At 40.1% G+C, this 21,077-nt stretch overlaps 1 protein-coding gene across 1 annotated transcript in view; it reads left to right on the forward strand.

Annotated features, from left to right (window-relative positions):
* Nucleotides 1–44: 44 nt before the first annotated feature.
* Nucleotides 45–21,077, forward strand: part of SYT10 (synaptotagmin 10) — a 36,507-nt gene continuing 15,474 nt past the window's right edge. Inside the window, exons 1-3 of the mRNA XM_026084489.1 lie at nt 45–195; nt 12,261–12,618; nt 19,658–20,222. Of these exons, the coding sequence (XP_025940274.1) occupies nt 45–195; nt 12,261–12,618; nt 19,658–20,222 (1,074 nt within the window). The remainder of the gene's footprint in view (nt 196–12,260; nt 12,619–19,657; nt 20,223–21,077) is intronic.

Raw genomic sequence — 21,077 nt, forward strand, 5'->3', positions numbered from 1 at the left:
CGCGCCGGCCATGGCGTAGCGGCCGCGGGAGGCCGGCGGCGAAGATGAGTTTGCCGGCGGAGGACGGCGTGGGCAGCCTGTGCCACAAGGCGCTGCAGATCATCTCCGAGCTGTGCCTCGGCGGGCAGGTGGAGCGGGAGAAGTGCGCCGGCATCTTCCCTCTGGAGACCGCCCGCCAGGGCATCGGCGGCACAGGTAGGGGCGCGGCGGCGGCGGAGCGGCCGGGGATGCGGGGCCGGGCGCCGGCACGGGGAGCGGAGAGGGGTTAGAGGGGCGAGAAACCCGCCCCGACGGGCCGCCGCACAGCCGGAGACGGGGCCCCCTCTCCTCCGCTCTCCCCGGGGCAGGCGTCCCCACGGGGCAGGCTGGGGGTCGGGGCGCACCTGGGGGCAGAGCCCTCCCGCCCGTGACTCGCTGCTGAGGCGATGAAACTCGGCAGAGCCCGAGGCGCTTCCTGAGCGGGCGCTGAGGTGTTTAATATCCCCCATCTCCGTCAGCCCCTCGGGAGCGCAGGGCGGCTTTCTGCTAGGCAGTGCCGACCCTCCGGTGCGACCCGCTCCAGGACCCATCCGGAGAGAACTGGCGGGTTAATTTAAATGCTCTGAAACCAGAAACGTTATCGGAGTCGAAGCCAGGATTTTGACTCCTAACGGTGTTGTCTTTGCCCGCAGATTTCCGTGCTGTCTGTGTCTTTTAGAATCGGCTCTGCTCTTTTGCGTTGTTCTGCACGGTACTGTCTAGACCCGTGGTTTCGCACAGTACTTATTTTTTAGGACGGGGTTTGAAAATTAGTCCAAGTTCTGTGCTTAATTTCTGTCTGAAGTAATTGGTAACCTGTTCTGTCGGTGTATAAACGGAAATAGACAGCTTGTGTCGTGGCCAGCAAATAACAAACGTACCGTTCAAATTAAAAAAAAAAAAATTAATACCAAGTCGTGGGAAGCAACAGGTCCTGAGTATGTGCCCCAGCCGCGTTTTTGCTACCGCGGCAGCTGTTACTATTTTTGTCTTCTTTTTCTTCTTCTTCTTCTTATTATTATAATGCTGACAGATTTTACTGCAAAATCGGGAATATTTGTATTATCTCAGAACAGAAAACTGTTGCCGCCAACCTTCCTGAGAGCGGAGCGATCTTCTTTCCAACTTCGGTACCTGCGCGCGTCTCCCAGGGCTTTTGTCTGGGTTAAGACGTTTGGAGGCAGCGCGGAGTTTTCAGCCGGCAAAGGCAGGCGCGCCCCGGCCGCGGCGGCGCTAGGGGGGCCGGTCCGACCCGGCCCCGGCCCCGCCGCTGGGGCAGCAGCGCCGGGGTGCCGGGGGGGCTGTGGGGTGGGGTGGTAACGTGGCTCTTCCACCAGCCCAGATCGCGGTTGTCGCTGTTTGTACGTGCAATTTACCGAGCGCAGCCTAGTCACACACTGCATTAATCATCATCGTCCAAATCGTAGGAGGCTGCATTAAAATAAAATTACTTTACGGAGCCTGGAAAAAAACGGGGCTCTGAAAAGATTGGTTTGTCTGTCTGGCATTTAGAGATTACTGCACAGAGGGTCAGTATTAGGTGTTTAAGCGAATATTTTCATATAAACAGGTGGGATGTGAAGGATACAAAATGTCCCATAAGGTAAAGCAAGGTTTGCTGTTTAGAAAATTTGAGTCTTAAATGCTTGCCTTGATACTGCATTGCATATAGTAACAAGAGCTTCTTTTTGTACATTTCTTCAAAATCAACGGTGTTGCTGGAGTTTTACATTTGAAATCCTTAATCTGAAATTGTTGGATTACAAAAAGTTGATATTTGGCAGACCAGGAGCTTGAAACACTGGTCCCACATCTCAGCTAAGTCCCTAAACCTCACTTTTTCCTCCTCTAAAGGAAACCATTATTAGATGATGGGTGTCAACTGTATTTACACTCACATTAAATTAAACATTGTCTCACTAATTAATAACACTGCTAGTAGGCATATTTAAATACTTTCTGACTACAGAGAAGGAACAAACAGTCAGTCAGTGTTGATACTTGACAGTATTTTAATATAAATATCTTCTCCATCCAAGTTTACATATCACTCGTGTGTACACTCACATAAATTTTATGAAGTGTAGGCTGTAATTACAGTGTTTAGGTTGAGAGAAATGTGGTTATTGAAAGGTGAACAGATAACTATGGAGATGTCTCTCTTCTACTCTTCAAATGCGTGGAGAGTTCCTATTCATCTCTATGAATAAAGTTAATATTATCCACAGTGTTGAACATCCATAGCTCCAGTTCATTAAAGGTGGAAATGTTAAATGTTCTCTATCTTCATTCTGTGAATGAAGCCATAAATATTTGTTTTTTCCTGAAACATCTGTGCCTGATACAAAGATAGTAGCATTTGATGTGAAAGTCCATATCAGATAGCCATATCCTTGTGTGGCTGAGTAAATTATGCACACTTCGGGGGTCATGCAGCTGCGATCCTTCCTACTCTTTGAGGGAAGAAAGGAGCAATGGTTAAGTACCCCTGTCAATTTTGCTATGTTTCCAAACAGTGGTGTGCAGGGAGCCCTTTCCCATCGCATGCCCAAGCTGGGTGATACACATCATGAAACCATTTCAGTTATTCTCTGTCTTGGGCTCTGTGCAGCTATAGCAGCATGTTGGGAATCAGCACCTGCAACAAGCCCTGAAGTGTGTGGAGAAGAAACTAGCATAGTACAAGTAAGATTTTTGAGTTTTTAGGAGGACTTACTGATGATGTGGAGAGGATAAAGAAAAGCCCATGAGAGGGTTATTAAAGTATAATAGATGATTAGTATTCTATAATATAACAACATATAGTAAACATTCAGTGAAAATCCAATGCTGGGAAACAACACAAAAAAGAGGTGAGAAAAGAGAAAGTAAGAGCTGTCTATATACTGACAGAGTATTCTCTCTTTGAATGCTGTCTTCATTCTGGTTTCCCCAACTGAAAAAGCAGATACCTAAAAGTGACACAAAGATAGCATAAGTAAGAATCACTAGTGAGATTCCATTGGAGCAAAGAAGGTTAAAAGACTAAGACATCCACATTTGGAAAGGAGAGAATAATAGAAGTTACATTTCAGAAAGTAAAAGAGTGGATAGTAAAAAGGAAAGCAGACCACTTCTGTTTAATACACAAATAGAAACATGCACTGGAAATCAAGAATGTTGACATAGACAAGTAAAACTGATGTGATATGGTTATGTTGTAGGTGTGTTGATTGCCTTTTGGCCAGAGTGTAAAGAGCAGCTGAGCTTCTCAGAGGAACCAGCTAGTTGAGCAAAATCATTCACCACCCAAATCCTAGGCTAAAAGCAAAGTATGAGACAATATTAACTTCGTCCCAAGTTTCATTGGCAAGTGCAGGGGCTGGGCACTGATTTTGTGGTTGTATAGGTGTCTAGGCATGAGAAAGAAGCATAATAGAATCAAACACAGACAAAGAACAGGAAGCCAGAGACACATACAGAACAAAAATGGAGGGTATGGCTTTGGGGAAATGGAACACAGCAAAATAAAACAACAAAGCAGGAAGGAGAGCTATTCAGGTATACTGGTAACCAAAACAAGGCTTAGGATAAGGAATAAGGAAATAACCTCCTCATGTTCAATTCCTCTTATTCTCAGAGAAAAAAGAGTTTGGGCATTCTTTGTCGACAAACAGGATTGCATCAGTGAAATCCCTGATTCTTCAATAGTTCTTTTTTTTTTTTTTTCCCCTCCCAGTGACAACAACAAAACCTTAGAACCTTCATTTACTGCTCACCGCTTGGGTCAAGAAGGGGTAACCATATTTAATGTAATGGGTAATTAATCTATGGAACTCACAGCAAAGAATTTTATTGAGAGAAATAATTTTCTAAATTTCCAAGAGCATTAGACAATTAGTGAAGATACAACATCTGCTGTTATATTTTCTGCCCTGGTAATTACAAGGACTATTAATTCTCATGTCTCAGAGGAATGTTCAAGAGAAAAGATTAGGAAGCTATTTACATTTATGGTATCTTTATATAGTTAGATGACTCCGTGAGCTTCCTCTAAAGAGTGTAATGTTTTTGGCAAAATGCAGAATTAGATGTGCAACTGATTTTTCTTATAGACACCTCCTTTACTTCCAATAGATTTGAGCAAAATGATTACGGTGTTTGTCAAATAATGGGAAGAATTCAGCTGGAAAATAAATGGGAGCTAGAGGTGCAGGATTGTGCCTACCAAAATTGGTCTTTAATCCAAAAAAAGTATTTGCTAGAAATGTCTAAATTTCACATGTGCAGCTTGGCTATACCTGTATTTATACTCTGGTTGCCTGGTTGATAAAGAACTCCAATTCACTTTTGCCAGTTAAGTATCCCTCCTGATTTTCAAAGAAGCTGTGTACATCAAAGTTCTATCTGGGAGCATTTCTATAAGTTAAGGCAGTTGCATAAAGTGTGGTGAAAGGAGGTAAATCCTGCTTTACGGACACGTGTTTAAAATTCGTTGCTATTGCATGTCCTCTGCAAATGGTGGGCATCTGCTGCTGTCGTTGTCTTTATTTTTTGGCCTGCCGATCCTGCAGAACAGAGTCCCATTAACAGTTCTCATGGGGTACCAGCATCTAGAACTGAGCCGGGAACCCAGTGGTTATCATTTCAGGAGGGCATGTTTTAGCCAATGGTCTGCAGAGTGATGTTGACTCTTGCTTGTCAGACAATAAATTTTTAAGTTGACCATGCAGAGAATATCTGCCTCTACCGGATTGTTCGTTATTTGCCTAAATATTCTACACTCAATTATTTTACTACCATAAAAGCTTAACCAACTAAGCTTCTAACCCTCCCCCTGATTGACAGTTTACTATGGGAGTATAAAAGTAATAAGAACTCAGTGGAGCACCCTAGACATGGCCATCCTGTCATGCAGTCTCACTCTTCCAAGAAGAGCAAAGTCATGGGTCCCCCGCGGTAGCCACCGTGAGTCCTCTGTCAACCATCAGCTGCTTCCCTGCCAGCTCTCAACCTGCTTATGGCAGCTGATGATTCTCATTCAGCCCCATTTCCTTTAAACATACATATGCACTCATATATATTTAGTATAAACTGTAAGTGTACTTACAGCCAGCCTTCTCCTGGCTTAACTGGATAACAGTCCAGTCTCTGCCTGGATCCATTTGGAGGAGAGGAACAGATTTACCCAGTAGTGTGTTATCAAGTTCCTCTCAACTGTGCCAAAGCAAGCATGAAGGTGACTACAAATGGCTTGAATGGGTGTGAAGAATACTGTGATCAATGTAGGAATGTTGCACAAGAAAGGCACATTTTTCTTCATAAGAAAGTAACTGTTGTGTGTAACAATTGAACATTCTGTTATAGAGAAATGTGATAAAATTAAATAATAAACATTTGAACAGGTAACAGACAGATCAAATTATTTATGCTATAACTCATAACCTGTTAAGAGCAGATATTACCAGAGAGAAATATGGTTGGGGGCAGGGGGGGAGTGCAGGGTTACTGAAAACTATGCTTTCCAAAATCAGTGTTAACAGCTGTGAAAAACAAAAGTGCATCTAATTCAGCAGCATAAAGGTTGAACAGAGGGCTAAACATACACAGAGATCAGGTTTATTTACAGTAAAAGTGAAGGCAGTCAAAACAATGCAGAAGTACTCAACATAGAGAGCAGTGATACACAGGAAAAGTGGGAGTTATGCGAAAGAATCTTCCTGCTTCCTCCTTATACATTTTTCGAAGAAATACAGACAAAAAATACCAAAATGGTTACACAGCTGGAGGTCAAATCTGTGATGATGAAGATAAAGAGACACAGTGTTTTGCTGGGTCTCATCATATGTATGAGATTATTGTTATATAATGCTGGGCTTGAATAAATGTAACCAGGACAGTTCAAAAATGACACTTGAGCTGTGTGAACCTTGTTATAGCTATGGCACGTTCAAGATTAATGGCTGTCCTATGGGCCTAAGATGTGTTTTCATTTCATTTTCTTGCCTGAAAGAGGTTGATGAGGTATTCTTGCAGATGTTTACAGAAACATCCTCACAAATGTGAGAACAGCAAGGGACCAAGCCCAAAGCTGGGTTTTGGGGTAATAGAAGTCAAGGGGGTGGCAGACATGGGCTGAGCAGAGATGGGAGTTTATCTCCCATTGAGATTAAATGAGAGTTAACAAGTAGGAAAGTAGAGAGGCCAGAAAAAGCCTTGGAAGTAGAGACAAATAATCTACATTTTGTGTGATAGAGAGGAGAGGCCAGCATTCAGTGCAACAAATTTTGCTCCCTACACTGCAGGCAAAACATGATGACCCAGTCAGGCAAAGTGACAACCATCTTTTCTAATTACATGCAGCATGCTAATGAAGTACTGAGGCTCATAATTACACAGCTGTTGTGGCAGGTTGCTTCTGATTTCTGGAAAACAGAACGTAATACAGGCCAGGAAAAGGCTAATAAGCTTTTAAGAAATACCTGCATTCCAATATCTGGAAATACTTGCTATGTGACACCATCTAAAGGCCCATATTTGGAGTCTGAAATGGCAAAAAGGGTGTTTCATTTGTGGTTGGGTAAGTGTAGATGCTTACATGCATTAATAAATACAATAACTTAGATAAAACAATTTTGACAAGAGATTAATAATTTTATGCGCTGTAAGGATGCAATAAATCATAGTGATACATGACTCCTTTTGACCTCCTTTACTGTCAAAAAACATGATACCTTAAAGCCCTGTTAGCTTTAAGAAGCAATAAACCAGCCAGTAGATGGTGATAGCTGTTTTGAGTAAATTCCTACATCATCAGCCTGAATTAACAGCATAGGAGGGAACACATTCATAACAGGGCTAGAGTCAAAAAAATTGAGGAAGACCTTCAAAGTATGTTTTTTCATGAGAACAGCAGAGGAGGTCATATCTAGACTTTTAAATGAAAAGCTATTTTTGCAGTTTGAAAGGTAAGTCAATGTTTCAAGGTTCAGCTTAGGGGAGAAAATACAAGACACTATACCTGTCACTTTCTGAAGCATGCTGAAGCATTATGTCCCCGGTCTGTAGCGATCTGGATGAAATGGAGGTAAGTGTGGAAGATCTGCTAATGCCAGGTAAAAATGAGCACCAACAACTTTTGATGTTCTTCTGATTTCCCCAAGGAAAACTGAACAGCAGAAATGCTGGGTTGGACCAACCAGTTCATATACATGGGGATGAAGGAGATTTATTGGACCCAGACATTGATAAAGACTCCTCCCTCCCCCCAGAACACCTCTGGAAAACCAAAGGCATATTAAGTTACCTGAATGAGCTGACTCCTGATGTTCCAGAAGTCAGTTCCATTCAGAACAGACCCCAAGGAGAGGGTGGAGTTGCTTATGGATGGTTAGCAAGAGAAAGAAATTAAAAGTAAAAAGAATGGATTTAAAAAAAGTGAGAGACAGTGTTCTTTAAATATTAAGAGTAACCAAGATCCAGTATATACCAAGAGGGGACCAAAAGAGACTGTAATCCCTTTTTTCCATGAGTTCCTCCTCCCCCAGTCGCTTTGCTGGCAAGAGCACGTTCTCAGTGCAGTACTTCACAGGCCTGTCAGACACAGCTTGTCTTCTGCCAGCCGAGGGCAATTGCAGCAAGTGCATCTAAAGCTGGTGCAATACTGCTGTGCTCTGCAGGAGTCGTGGAGTATGAGCCTGGGGTACAGTCTTGTCTTGCAGACTCATCCCCATCCCTTTAACCTCTGGCAGGAGCTATGTTACTGTAAGCGCCTCTGCATATCCTCTGGCATGTGGTCTGACTTGCGAGAGGGACCCAACCTTGTGATTTGACATAGTTATGGTGGACCACCCCTGCCTTGTTCTGCCTGCCGCTTATACACGTGGGCAATGGCATCACAGTACTCCCTGGTCTCTCTCCATGCGAGCTCATGGGTTCATGGAGTATCTTTTCTTCCAGGCTAAGCATCAAGGGGTATATGCCGTCAGGGCACTCACTAAAATGTAAAAGAACTTAATTTGATAAAAAATGGAAGTCTGCCAGCATGCATGTCTGTGAATGGATTTGTGTGCAGAACTTGGTTGAGGCAAGTTTCAAGCACAAGTGGTTGGAAGCCATGGTACATAAACCATTGCTCAAAGCATTCCCAGGCATCCAGAAAAAAATGCCCATGTTTCCACATTACTTGCCTAATGTGAAACATTAAATGTCAAGGTGGAAGTGTTTCTCAGGAGATTTATAAAAAATGCAGAGAGATTTTGAAGGAAATATAGTTCAAGCACTCCCAAAATAGACATGACTTTCTCAAATGAGAAATATAAAATGGCCCGAAATTTCAGCATCTTGAAAGAGCAGTTTTAAGTGGAAAACCACGAGTAAACAGGACACTTCCTGTCATGAAATCTTGTCAAGACTATGAAGATGACATTATGGATAGAGGTATGTAATGAAAAATCACCATAAGCGAACTGTTAACTCTATTGAAGTCATGGGAATATTTCCCATTGATCAGAAGGAGGTGTGTAAAAGACAGGATTTTCTCCATGTTCATAAGTTTACCTGGCTTGTAAACAAGAATGGCAAGGATAATGCTCCATGCCCAGATAAGTATTCAGAAAAGATGTCCTATTCTGTGTGAACATGTAGCATTGAAGACAAGATGTAGTTCAAAATGTTTTTTCTCTTCCTCCATAAAGACCAGTGAGAACATTGTTTAGACTTCTGGCATTTAATGGTGTCCCAGCAGAATGAAAGCATCTCCACCTGCATCTAAAAACTTAAGCAGTCTTTGAATTTGTCACCAGTTTTACATCTTTAAATAATTCTGACATATATAGAATGCAACCTCTTTCTGATGATACATCCATCCTTCAGTACTCATTTTCCTTCCCAAGTTTCCTTGATGGGGATGTGAAGAAACTCCTGGTCTGTAGTACTGTCTTTTAATGTTTTGTCATCTTAAACAAAACTCCCTATAAAAAGGGCAATATAAGAGACATACCAGTCTAACACATAAAGGGTTAGGGAAGCTCTGTTTGTCTGCTGTTCCACAGATGACTTCAGTCTTCACACAGTAGCAAAATTCTCCTAATACTTGTTCAATTGAGCAACTATCAGAAGTGAAGAAACAAAACAATACACTCTAGTTTTTATGTCGATTTATGTGACACGCTGATTGCTCTATAGCAATGATCGCATACGATGTAATGAAATTAATTTTCTTTTATAATGAACTAATTTTTAGTCAAATTCTTGGCAATTATAGTACTTCATATTTTTGTTCAGGTATTTTGTATGAAAAAGTACAATATGTGAGGCTCTTGAATTCATTGGTAAAATACCAGGTATGGAAACTATAAGTTGGAAAACCATTTCTAAAATTAGCTCTTAGATTTTTTTTTGCTCTTGAGAGTTCAGATGTTCGATGAAGTTCTTTTGAGCTATAAAATACACATTTTCTGTAAAGATTTGGGGGACTGATTTAGAATTTGAAATAGTTTAATGGAAATATAGGGGGGAAAAAAGTGAAGGTTGAAAAATTGGAGTAGGTGTTTAAAAGAGACACCAAGTTATTTGAAGGCTGGAAAAAATGTCTTGCAGTGAGAAGCTTAAAATAGGATTGGTTAGAAATGCTTTGATGGAATGTTCTTCAGCTGAAGAACAAAGCTGAAACTCTGCTGCAAGGGGTCAGTTTTCACATTTCTGGTTTTGAAATGTTTCCAACTGCTTCAAAGTTATTGAAACATCCTGTTTCAAGATATTCTAAATGAAAAATTATAACTTTCCATTCTAAAAGTCTTCATCTCAAGGTGTAACCTATTTATGCCAAGTGTCTCTAAACTGAGCTGAAAATATTGCAAATGACTCAAAAAAAAAAATTTTTTTTTTGAGAGAGAGAGAGATGTTCATGAACATTTTGAAGAGTTTGTGTTATGTTTTGAGAATGAAAAAAAAAATTCACTGGGGTAGAAATATTATCTACCTCTGTATTCATAAATTAGATTTGCATATGACCATTCTCTGGCATTGAGGCCAACTCACATGTAACAGCCTGCATCCACGCCATTAAACTCTGTCATCTACCAAAAGAGAAGGGCCACATACAAACTGCCTATTAAAAATGATTGTTGGCCTACCCTAATTCCTGAATCATGCCCAGAGGTTGGTTGGGAGAGTGTGAACTGTCCCAGGTTAAAACTATTCCATGAACTACTATAGGCAATTGAGTTTCAGTGACTGGGTTTGTTTCCTTGCACCATTTAGTTTATTTCTATCTTGCATAGGCATATGTTTTGAGTACTAACCGGTTACTTAATCTTTCATACAACGACATAAAAGAAGCAGTGACTGTAAATTAGAACTACAAAATGCAAATTAGCAACACAAATTTTGCAACAAAGTGATTACAATTGAAACAAGCTGTAAACTCAGCATCTCTTCATGTCTTGATGTCAAGATCGGACACTCCGCTGCAGGATATGCGCAAGCAAAATAAAAACTACTGAGCTCAGTAAAGGTATCAGAGAAAACAGTAGATCAAAACAAATAACCTAATAACCTCTCCTGAGGATAAATTCTCTGGAAAAATCATATGCAAAAGTATTGTTTGCTTCTTATGTTACATTATTATTAGCTATAATTATGCATTAATTTATATTATGGAAGCATCTTAAATCAGAAGTTGACATATGAGTTTCTCATTAAGCTAACATGCATATTCCAGGGGCTACATTTTGACATTTATCTACGGACAGAAAAGGGTGACACCTTTGTCAGCACTGTCAGGAAATGTTCAAGAAGGCATAGTTCTGATCAAGGCAGGGCAGCAGTTTGTGCTGACCTCTTTAAATCAAGAAGCACATCCTCTGTCATTTCCTCTGATGCTGCCAGGACATGTGTGAAGTAAAGTTGAGCAGAACTGAGCCTTTCAAATCTCAAGACTGTAAACAATTTCTGTTTTCTTTTGCTGAGCTCAGTATTTGTTACTGAGAGATGTATCTGGTATTTATACATTAATATAAAAAATCTTAATCTAAGTGACCTATGAGCTACATACTACTTCATGGAGCCAATACATGCCTAGAGGACTACTTTTCTTCCTGTGATCCTTTAGAAGAAAATATGCTCAAACTGCTTGGTGCATTTTTCCACTGGTTCAATTTAGTAGCCTGTAGCCTCGAGCTATGGATGCAAAATATTAGCTGTAAAACTGTCAAGCCTTGTTGTAACAAGCAGCAACAGCCATTGCTTGAGGGACATTTAAACAGGATTTACTGAATATTTTTTGAATATAGAAAAGGCTCTTTTCAAAAGGAAAGAGTTTTTTTATTTATATTTTATGATATTATATGATACTGGAAAAATGAAACTGAAACATGTCACATATAAGAAAACTCCTAATTACAGCTCTAACTGGCACTTCTGATGATCCACCATCTCCTAAAATATGAGTCTGTTCACAAACTCCGGTTGATATGAAATTTGTTTTCCTTACTTTGGCAGTACTATTGGATATGTTAACCTACTGTGGCAGAAAAAGTCAAATACAGGGCAGCAGGGGTAACTAATGTGTATGGTATGGTCTCTGTAAAACTCAGTGTTCTACAGTGTACTCTGAGGCTAGCTTCAATTTCAAAGCGGAATTTTAGATACCAACATATACATGCTGGCTTGATCTAGCAGCATTTAAGATTTAACCCCAGATAACTGTAACTTCTTGGTTATGACAGATTATATCCTGTCCCTGTTTATGCCCATTAAACTTCAGGTTTTAACATGTTTCTGAAGCAGCTAGCACACAGAGTTGAAAGTTTGGAAAGTCCTGAAGAAAAATGTGTATCAGTCTGGACGTTTAGAACTGATCTGTCTTTATGTGCACTTACAGAAAATGTTGTCTTTGATTTAATTTTTGGGTAAGATATGTTCCTGAGCCAACATCCTTTGATAACAATGGCTAGGTGTATTTTGGACCATTTGAGTAGTCTCTTCCTTTTTGAGAAGCCTGACTGATTATGTGTGGCTAGTGGTACAGCTATTGATCCCTAGCTTCAGCAATAACGAATGGAATATTTGTAAGGTAAATATTAGAGAATGATAATGTTCTAAAGGTATAGGCTTGGATATCAAAAAGGAGAAACATTAAATAGAACTTTAAAACTCTACAAAGGATAATTAAAATTCTTCCGTCTCCTTACCTGTGTCATTTTTTTTTCCCTCTCCATATTTGTCTGTCATGATGGTCTCCTCTTTCTAATTCCTTGCAGACATCTCAGTGAGTCTGTTAGCAGTAGTCGTCAGCTTCTGTGGGCTCGCCTTGCTGGTAGTCTCACTTTTTGTCTTTTGGAAGTTGTGTTGGCCCTGCTGGAGAAGCAAACCTCTCACTTCTAATGCCAGTAATATCCCTCAAAGCAACTCCAGTGCTCCTACGGAGGTTTTTGAGACCTGTGAGAAAAAAGAAGTTAAAGAAAATGGGAAACCTTCAACAAAGGTACTTGAAGCTGCATTGAAAATTAGCCACACTTCACCTGATATACCAGCAGAGGTCCAGAATGCACTGAAAGAACATCTAATCAAACATGCACGCATGCAGAGGCAGATCACTGAGCCTACATCATCATCAAGGTAAGGGACACTCAAATTTATGGCATGTTTCCTGGAAATAGGTAAAAGCCAGAACATTCTGCTCAAGAATTTCCCAGATCCTAGAATATTCACTGAGTTCTTATAAGTTGTGGATAAAACAGCAGTCATGTTAAGCCAAAGCCTCAGTGTTCTGTGAACAAAATATTCTGAAAAATAAGGTGCACCTTCAGTTACATCATTTTTTGAACGTACAAACATTAAATCTATATCTTCAGCTACTTTTTCAATACATATGTTACTACGTCAAGCATTTCCATTTTAAGTTTTATGTACAGGAAAAGCTATACCAGGGTTATTTTTTAAAGTACTGCAAGTCTGTAGAGTCTGGCTTTTCAGGGAAATATTTTTATTGATATAACAGTTGCTTTTGCAGATAAAAATTTCCCTCTTCATTAAATAAATGACAGATTGATTGTTGATGGCACGTTTCTTTAAGACACAGTTTGCCACTTATAAAGGAATTAAGGAATTAAATTAAATTAAGGAATTAAATTAAATACCTTTAAAGGAATTAAAATCCTAAGTCTAAAAATATAGATCCTTATGGAGTCATCTTAAAGCACTACAGATTTTATACAGATTTTTAAATAAATGACAAGCATATAGTATGGCTGAAGTGATTTCTTTAATATTAAAGTGGAGGAGACAAACTTTTATTTTGTCTTAGGTACTGGATTATGTTGATATGCAGTGAAAAAGAGATGTGCAGTGATCTATAGTATCAGTAGGGTTTTTTTTTTCTTTTCCACACACAGTATCATCAGATTTAATGCATGAGAAACAAACAATGAAATACAAAGGTCAGATCCTACATCGTAAAAAAAAAAAAGAATGCTTTGTAAACACAAAATAGGAAAATGAAGTTTAAAGGGGGAGTCACCTGTGGTATTGCATAATGACATAAATAAGAATACAAATGCAATATAGGAAGTAGCTTTCACTCAATAGACTATTTGCTAAATGAACACATGCTACTAAAGCAAAAAAGTTGCATTACAATAAGCGTTGGAGCCACAATATTGGAAAAGACACATTCTTTGTATTCAGTGGACACATATTTTGCTGGTCTTCTGTGAGTTGCTAAAACAGCATTTTGCCAGCACAGTACATTCTTTGAGATGGCAAGTGCTGAAGTGCTTTTTTCCAGCTATTCCAACATGTGGAACAGCCCACAGGCAACCACAGGAGGCTACCAAAAATTAGAGCGCTCCAGCCAATGAAGATCTAGCAGCTGAATGATCTCCTGAATTTTGAGGCTGTACAGATGGCTTTATGCTACAATGCCCTGGCTGTGCCTGGCTCCAACTACTGTATCCATCTGCTAAGAGAGGGAGTACAGTATCCAAGCCATTCTGAGGAACTTTTTCAAAACACTGGGAAGACAACTCTGAAATTGTAATTGTCATACTGGATATAGAGGTACCAAAACTGATACAATTTAGCATGACAAAGATATTTTTTAATGGGATATTATCCAACTGGATATTAATAGAAAAAGTTTTATCCATCATGTGCCAACAGGTAAATCTTTAGCTAGTCAGATCACCATGTCCTGAACAGACAGAAGAAATAGCTAGTTGACAAATTAACTCAAATGTTCTCTATGATACTGTAGAGAAAGAAAGACGTTCCAAGAACATAGTCCAGAGTTGTTTCAGTCTGGAAAATATTCCCACAGACCTCTAGAGTGATTTGGACTGGGACCTAAACCCATAAAATATCCTTGAAGCAAGCTAAGGACAGTTTTATGAAATAAAAACCTGATATCAATCCTATTTTTTCTGCACGGGTTGGTTGGTAACTTTGTAAGGGAGCTTTTTTCTTTCCTTCCCCTTGAGTAGTCATCCCACCTTAGCCAATTAATAGTAGGGTGTTTGGAGACATCATCTTCTTTTAGAGTTTGCTGAAAAACTCTGCACCGTTGTTACAAACCGTTTTTACTACACAGAAATGCACCTTTCTGTGTTTACAAATGCATTTTTTCTATACCTCTGCTTATTTCACAAAGCTGCCTGCTTACTGAGTCCTTAACTTCCCACAGCCCATATTAATTATGTATTAATGTATGAATTTCATGTATGAGATGAAGGCTGGACACTTGGACCAACTTTTTGTTTGTATCACAGATCGTTGAATCACAAAATTACTAAAAACTGCCACAGTATCCTTCCTTGGGAACCTTTAAAGAAAGGGGAGCCTTTACCAGGCATGGAAGTAGCATAGCTTTCCCTTATACCACCTTCAGTGCAAAACTACTTCATTGTACTTCAGAGTCCTGAGTGACTGGAATACACTATCTCCTAACTGTACTCAGTTGACAAGGGATCTAAGAGAAATGTTTGTTGTCTGGGTTGTGTTAAGGTCTCCTCTATACTAGTCTCACCTGAGCTTGTGCAGAGAAGAGAGTTGTAACCAATTCTCCAATAGCTACTCATAATTTCTGCCTACCTTGCCAGACTGCTGTGTGAAAGTCAAATGCCATTTTTTGTCTTCTTGCAGCCACCAACTCTTAATAAAAGAAATGGAATCATATTAACTCATTATAATTGAAGTACAAAGTTTAAAAAGCCATTCAGAGCAATAATAAAATGTTTCTGATCACTTTTTCTAGACTGCACATTTAACAGAGACATGTTAGTACAGGGAAATGATGTATTTTTGCTTAATTAGAACTATATCATTTTCATGGTTCCCAGTAATATTAAAAAATCCCTGCCTATTAAAAAAAAATTTTTTTTTTCAGTCCTTAATCCCAATTAACCAGTAAACTACAATAGGTGAAGCATTCCTGCATCAGTGCTGTACAATAAACTACACTTTAGTTCCGTGTGAAAGAGAACCACTCTTCCCAATACTTCAGGAGGGTATTCTATAATATAAATTATTGCTTCTGTGATATTCCTTCATTCCAATGTTCATCTGTAATTTCAAAGGACATGTTCTGAGCTATTCAGCATTATGTGGGAGAGCAGCTTGTCATTCAGCTCAGCAAAAACTAAGTCAGCTTCCAAGAGGCACAAAGGCAAAAGTGAGGTGCTTGGGAATGTTAAGGTTGAAAAAAACAAACAGGTCTGTTGAATTTAGGTGCTTGCAGGAGAGGCAGCAGTCTCTGTTCTGTCTAAATACCACTTAAGTGTCGGTATCCATTCCTGGCTCTGGTTGTAAAGATTAGTCTCATGTCATCCAGGAGAACTAGAACAGAGCCATCCCTCATAAACCTCAAATCGTAGCAGAAATCACCATCCTATCCTTCTCTTCTGTCTTACTTGTGGCAATTGTACTGAGTTAGGAATCAGCTTCATATTATCATTATTCCTCTACAAGTACAATTTTATACTGAGGATTTACATACAGATTTACTATGCCTCTGAGTTTATTTCTTCTGAGTAAAGGAAGACATGTCTATTATATGAGTACTACCTGAGAGCCAATAGTGGTCAAAGTACCTGGATTTGCACACACTAGTAGCTTTGCAGCATCTTCACAACCTGGTTGCCTGTCATCCTTGTACTTCATTACAACAGTCATTAATTTGTTTTTTATTTCAGAACAAAGGAAGATAAATATGTTGCCATGACAACAATGAAGCATCTTAATAATTAACAGACCAATTAGCTATCTTGGCAAAATGCTGTGACTCAGAACAGATTCTAGGCGCTATGTAATTAAGGTATTGGCTCAGTACAGCAAAAGCACTGCTGGTTCCCACTTTGAATAATCTTACAGCTGCATTGTTTTACTCAGTGACACGTCACAACAATGACTAGCCTCACTAGAGGATCTTACATATATGAGATCTGAAATTTTGAAAGGAGGTTGGTAACTTAGAAATCACAGATTCAGGTTTTTACCTATTATTTTTACAGGTGTTAACTCAGGTCATCATATATGCAAGAGAATACAAGCAAAAATAGGGTTTTTTATATCCAGCTTAATTCAAACACTGGAAAATGTCACACAGCCACTTTCACTGTTTCCCTTGCATAGGCAGTTTTATCTACTGCCTGTCCATGGCAGGGTTTGAACATGGTTATCTGGACATATCTGTACTACAGCTGCAGGTGTGAGGAGCACTCAGGAAGACCTACCTGCACAGATTAATCTCATTAGCACAGATTAAAAGTAGCCGTAACACAGGTCTTTGTGGACTTTATTTTGAGGCAGAGATACTAGAGAGTTAGTGCATGAATTGCTGGATGCCCAGACTTTTATTGCCAGTACACTTTGGGCGGAGTCCAGTTCCTTCCTTGTGTTTGGCCCTCTGAGAAAACCTACTAGGCTGAACTTTCCAGAGGGCAAAGGCAGAATAACAACCCTCAAATTCCCCGCTGACATGATTATACTTACTTTTTCTGACTAGCTTGGGCCTTTTAGCTCCTCGCTCCATTGGACATTGTTCGGTGGACATTGTATGCTATGAATTTGAGGAGTCTTAACATTTGAGGGTAGAAAAATCTTTGAAGTGGTCTGTCTGTGGAAAAAAAGTAGAATGTGTTATGAGAGGTGTGTTATTCATTTAAACTGGAGATCAAAACACCTGGATTTTCTGAAGCGACTTCAAATCTAGACTATGAAGTCCTCCATCCCCTCTTTTTGTGTTACAGTAGGACTGTTCCCTACATCTAACACTGAAATAGCCAAAAGGGGAAATGTTCTTGTCTATTATTGGTGGCTGCAGATTACCCTCTTGCATCTCCGCTCAGCTAAACTGCAGTAGTTCTGTGCTTCATGTCTTTGGCAACCACTTCACTTACAGCAAAAATACAAATAGTGTCTATGAAATGGGCCCTGGTAGCTTTCAAATGGACAATTTGCATTTCTGGTTTAAAGAAAGAAACACAGCTGTGTCACCTCTTGTTTTCAGAACACAGCACCACAGGGAAACCAAGCAATAAGGCAAGGCTGTGTTTGACATTAATAAGCAGTTGATTTCAAAAAGCAGAGGAAATTCTGACAGTTATAGCATTTTTAATGGCAACTAAGTATACCTGCAGGAGGAGGTAGTGAGTTTTTTCCAGGACAGATTGTAGAAGCAGTGAAACACCATGGAAGTGTGAATATGCCCAAAAAATGAACTGAACAGTGTGGTCATAATGGCGTATGCTGATGATTAATTCTGTGAAGAATTTTGACCAACTTTCTTTTACTACTGTAAGGCTGTATGGCACACCACAGGTTTGATTTCACTCTTAATAGGAAAAGCAAAAATTTCCATTGATGTTCATGAGTCAAGCCCATAAATACTCTGCATGTGCTACATGGTATCCAGAATTACACAGAATCACAGAATCACAGAGTGGTTGAGGTTGGAAGGGACCTCTGGAGATCATCTAGTCCAACCCCCCTGCTCAAGCAGGGTCACCTAGAGCACACTGCACAGGATCGCGTCCAGGCACGTTTTGAATATCTCCAGAGAAGGAGACTCCACTACCTCTCTGGGCAGCCTGTTCCAGTGCTCTGTCACCCTCACAGTGAAGAAGTTTTTCCTCATGTTCAGATGGAACTGTCTGTGTTTCAGTTTGTGCCCGTTGCCTCGCGTCCTGTCGCTTGGCACCACTGAAAAGAGTCTGGCTCCATCCTCTTGACACCCTCCCTTCAGATACTTGTACATGTTAATAAGATCTCCTCTTGGTCTTCTCTTCTCTAGGCTAAACAGGCCCAGCTCTCTCAGCCTTTCCTCATATGAGAGATGCTCCAGTCCCCTAATCATCTTTGTAGCCCTTCGCTGGACTTGCTCCAGCAGTGCCACATCCCTCTTGTACTGGGGAGCCCAGAACTGGACGCAGTACTCCAGATGTGGCCTCAGCAGGGCTGAGTAGAGGGGGAGGATCACCTCCCTCGACCTGCTGGCAACACTCTTCCTGATGCAGCCCAGGATCCCATTGGCCTTCTTGGTCACAAGGGCACATTGCTGCCTCATGCTTAACTTGGTGTCCACCAGCACTCCCAGGTCCTTCTCCGCAGAGCTGCTTTCCAGCAGGTCAACCCCCAGCCTGTACTGGTGCATGGGGTTATTCCTCCCCAGGTGCAGGACCCTGCACTTGCCTTTGTTGAACTTCATGAGGTTCCTCTCTGCCCACCTCTCCAGCCTGTCCAAGTCTCTCTGAATGGCAGCACAGCCCTCTGGCGTATCAGCCACTCCTCCCAGTTTTGTATCGTCAGCAAACTTGCTGAGGGTGCACTCTGTGCCTTCATCCAGGTCATTGATGAAGAAGTTGAACAATTACAAGGATTTAAACATAATGCATCTTGGTAGGAGTACACAAATCCATTTTCTAATACACTACACAGAAGTGTTTGAGAACAGAAAAAAAAAAAGCTATCAGAAAAATGTTGACCAAAACTTTGAAATGTATTACAGCCAGGATAAAATATTCACAATATTATTGGAGAAGGCAACTTGTACCTCAGTGTAGCAAAGACTGCATACAAATATATAAAATGTAGTAGGATGGTGGCCTATACTGGCAAAGCACTATGCTGAAAACTCCAGGCATAGCTTTTCATGGCCTTTTCAGTCCTTTCACGGTAAGCAGTGTTAAGTGTGGTAGATATTTAATTGGAAAAATAAAAAAAAAACAAGGAATGCCTTCAAACAACAGGATGTATTGATGACAATGCTATAGGTGATTTTTTTTCTGCATGACTACACTTTATTCATACCCTAGCACTGTGGGAGCAAGCAATGTTGGAGCTGTCACTTGCTGCATGAAAGAACCTGAATTCAGTTTTAGCTGCAGAGCCTGAAAACAAGATTATAAATATATATATTGCCAGGACACTGGTGTGTCTCAGACCAAGAAGGTCAATTTTGAATGACCATTTCCTCTCAAGGATGTTTTAAAACTTGAAAAACTTTTGGAGGAGATTGTTTTAAAATTATTTTTAATAGATGAACCTTTATTAATTTAGACTTCTTGTATTTTCTATTTAGTAACACCCAGATCTTTTCCTGGAGATAACCATGGCTCATTTTGTGTGTGTGTGTGTGTGTGTGTGTATGTATGTGTGTGTGCAGGCACAATTCTTTCAGGAGGCATTTACCAAGGCAGATGCAAGTGTCCAGTGTTGATTTTAACATGGGGACAGATCCAGTTTTACAAAGGGGAGAGACAACAACCAGCATTGGGAGAATAAAGCCAGAACTCTACAAACAGAAGTCTGTGGATTCTGATGGGCAACAAGAAGATGTGAAAACCTGTGGAAAACTTAATTTTACTCTCCGGTATAATTATGAAAATGAACTCCTTGTTGTCACAATTGTCAAAGCCTTAGATCTACCTGCTAAAGACTTCACAGGAACATCCGACCCCTACGTTAAGATTTACCTGCTTCCAGATAGGAAAAAGAAGTTTCAGACACGAGTTCACAGAAAGACATTAAATCCTGTCTTTGATGAAACCTTTCAGTTTCCTGTAGCCTATGATCAACTCAGCAACAGGAAATTGCATTTCAGTGTTTATGATTTTGACAGATTTTCTAGACATGACATGATTGGGGAAGTTATTCTTGATAACCTTTTTGAAGTCTCAGATCTCTCCAGGGAAGCCAATGTATGGAAAGACATCCACTGTGCCACCACAGTAAGTAATATGTTCCAAAAGTGTTAACGTGATATTTCCATTTCTCCTTTGTAGTTTGTGGCAGAGCATCCTGTTTATCAGTGCGTCTGAAAGAAGAAAAATGTTGTCAATATTTTCCTTTCAGCATAGAGAATAAGATGCTTAGGAAGCTATAAAATTTAATTACTAAAAAATCTTCTGGGAACATACTGTCACCCTCATGGCTCACTATATGAATGTAAATTAGGTTTATTAATTAAATAGTACATCACAAAGAGTCACTGCTTAACAAGAACAATTAACATTTTCCTGTTAGCAAAATACTTTGTCCTTCAAAGCGTCCACCTATCCCTGCTCTTGTTAGCAGATTTTCATGAGTTAGGAATCTTGTGAAAGAAAAGTGAGAGGCTAAAAGAGTTTAAAGTCTAAGATGTTCTTTGCTGGCTGCCCCAGGCTTAGGGTCTCCTGGTGGATATATCTGTGTTGCTGTTGGTTGCTAGCAAGACTCAAGAAACACAAGCAAGGAAAGTTATGAAACAGAAATGATTTGTTTCTTGTTGCAAGCAAGGAAAGGAGGCCTGTGTAAGTCACCCACAGAATGGAGGACAGGCTACCATCAGGAAATCCACCAGTCTCCAAACACTACCTTTGTTAGCCTAGAAAACCAAACTCATCTTTCCCATTTGGAAATTTTAGACAAAAATTGAGGGGTTTGGTTTTTGTTTTCATTTGGGTTTTTTTGGTTTGTGTTGTCTTTTTAGCTATTACGCTATTTATATAGAAATTTTCCCATACCTTGTTCTGCTGAGATACCCAAAACATTCTGAGTTATCCCTGGTATTCAGCATGGGCTGGACTGCCGTCTGTAGAGTAGGT

This window comes from Apteryx rowi, unplaced genomic scaffold (assembly GCF_003343035.1).
Source record: "Apteryx rowi isolate R43461 unplaced genomic scaffold, aptRow1 scaffold_642, whole genome shotgun sequence".
In the NCBI taxonomy this organism is placed as follows: domain Eukaryota; kingdom Metazoa; phylum Chordata; class Aves; order Apterygiformes; family Apterygidae; genus Apteryx; species Apteryx rowi.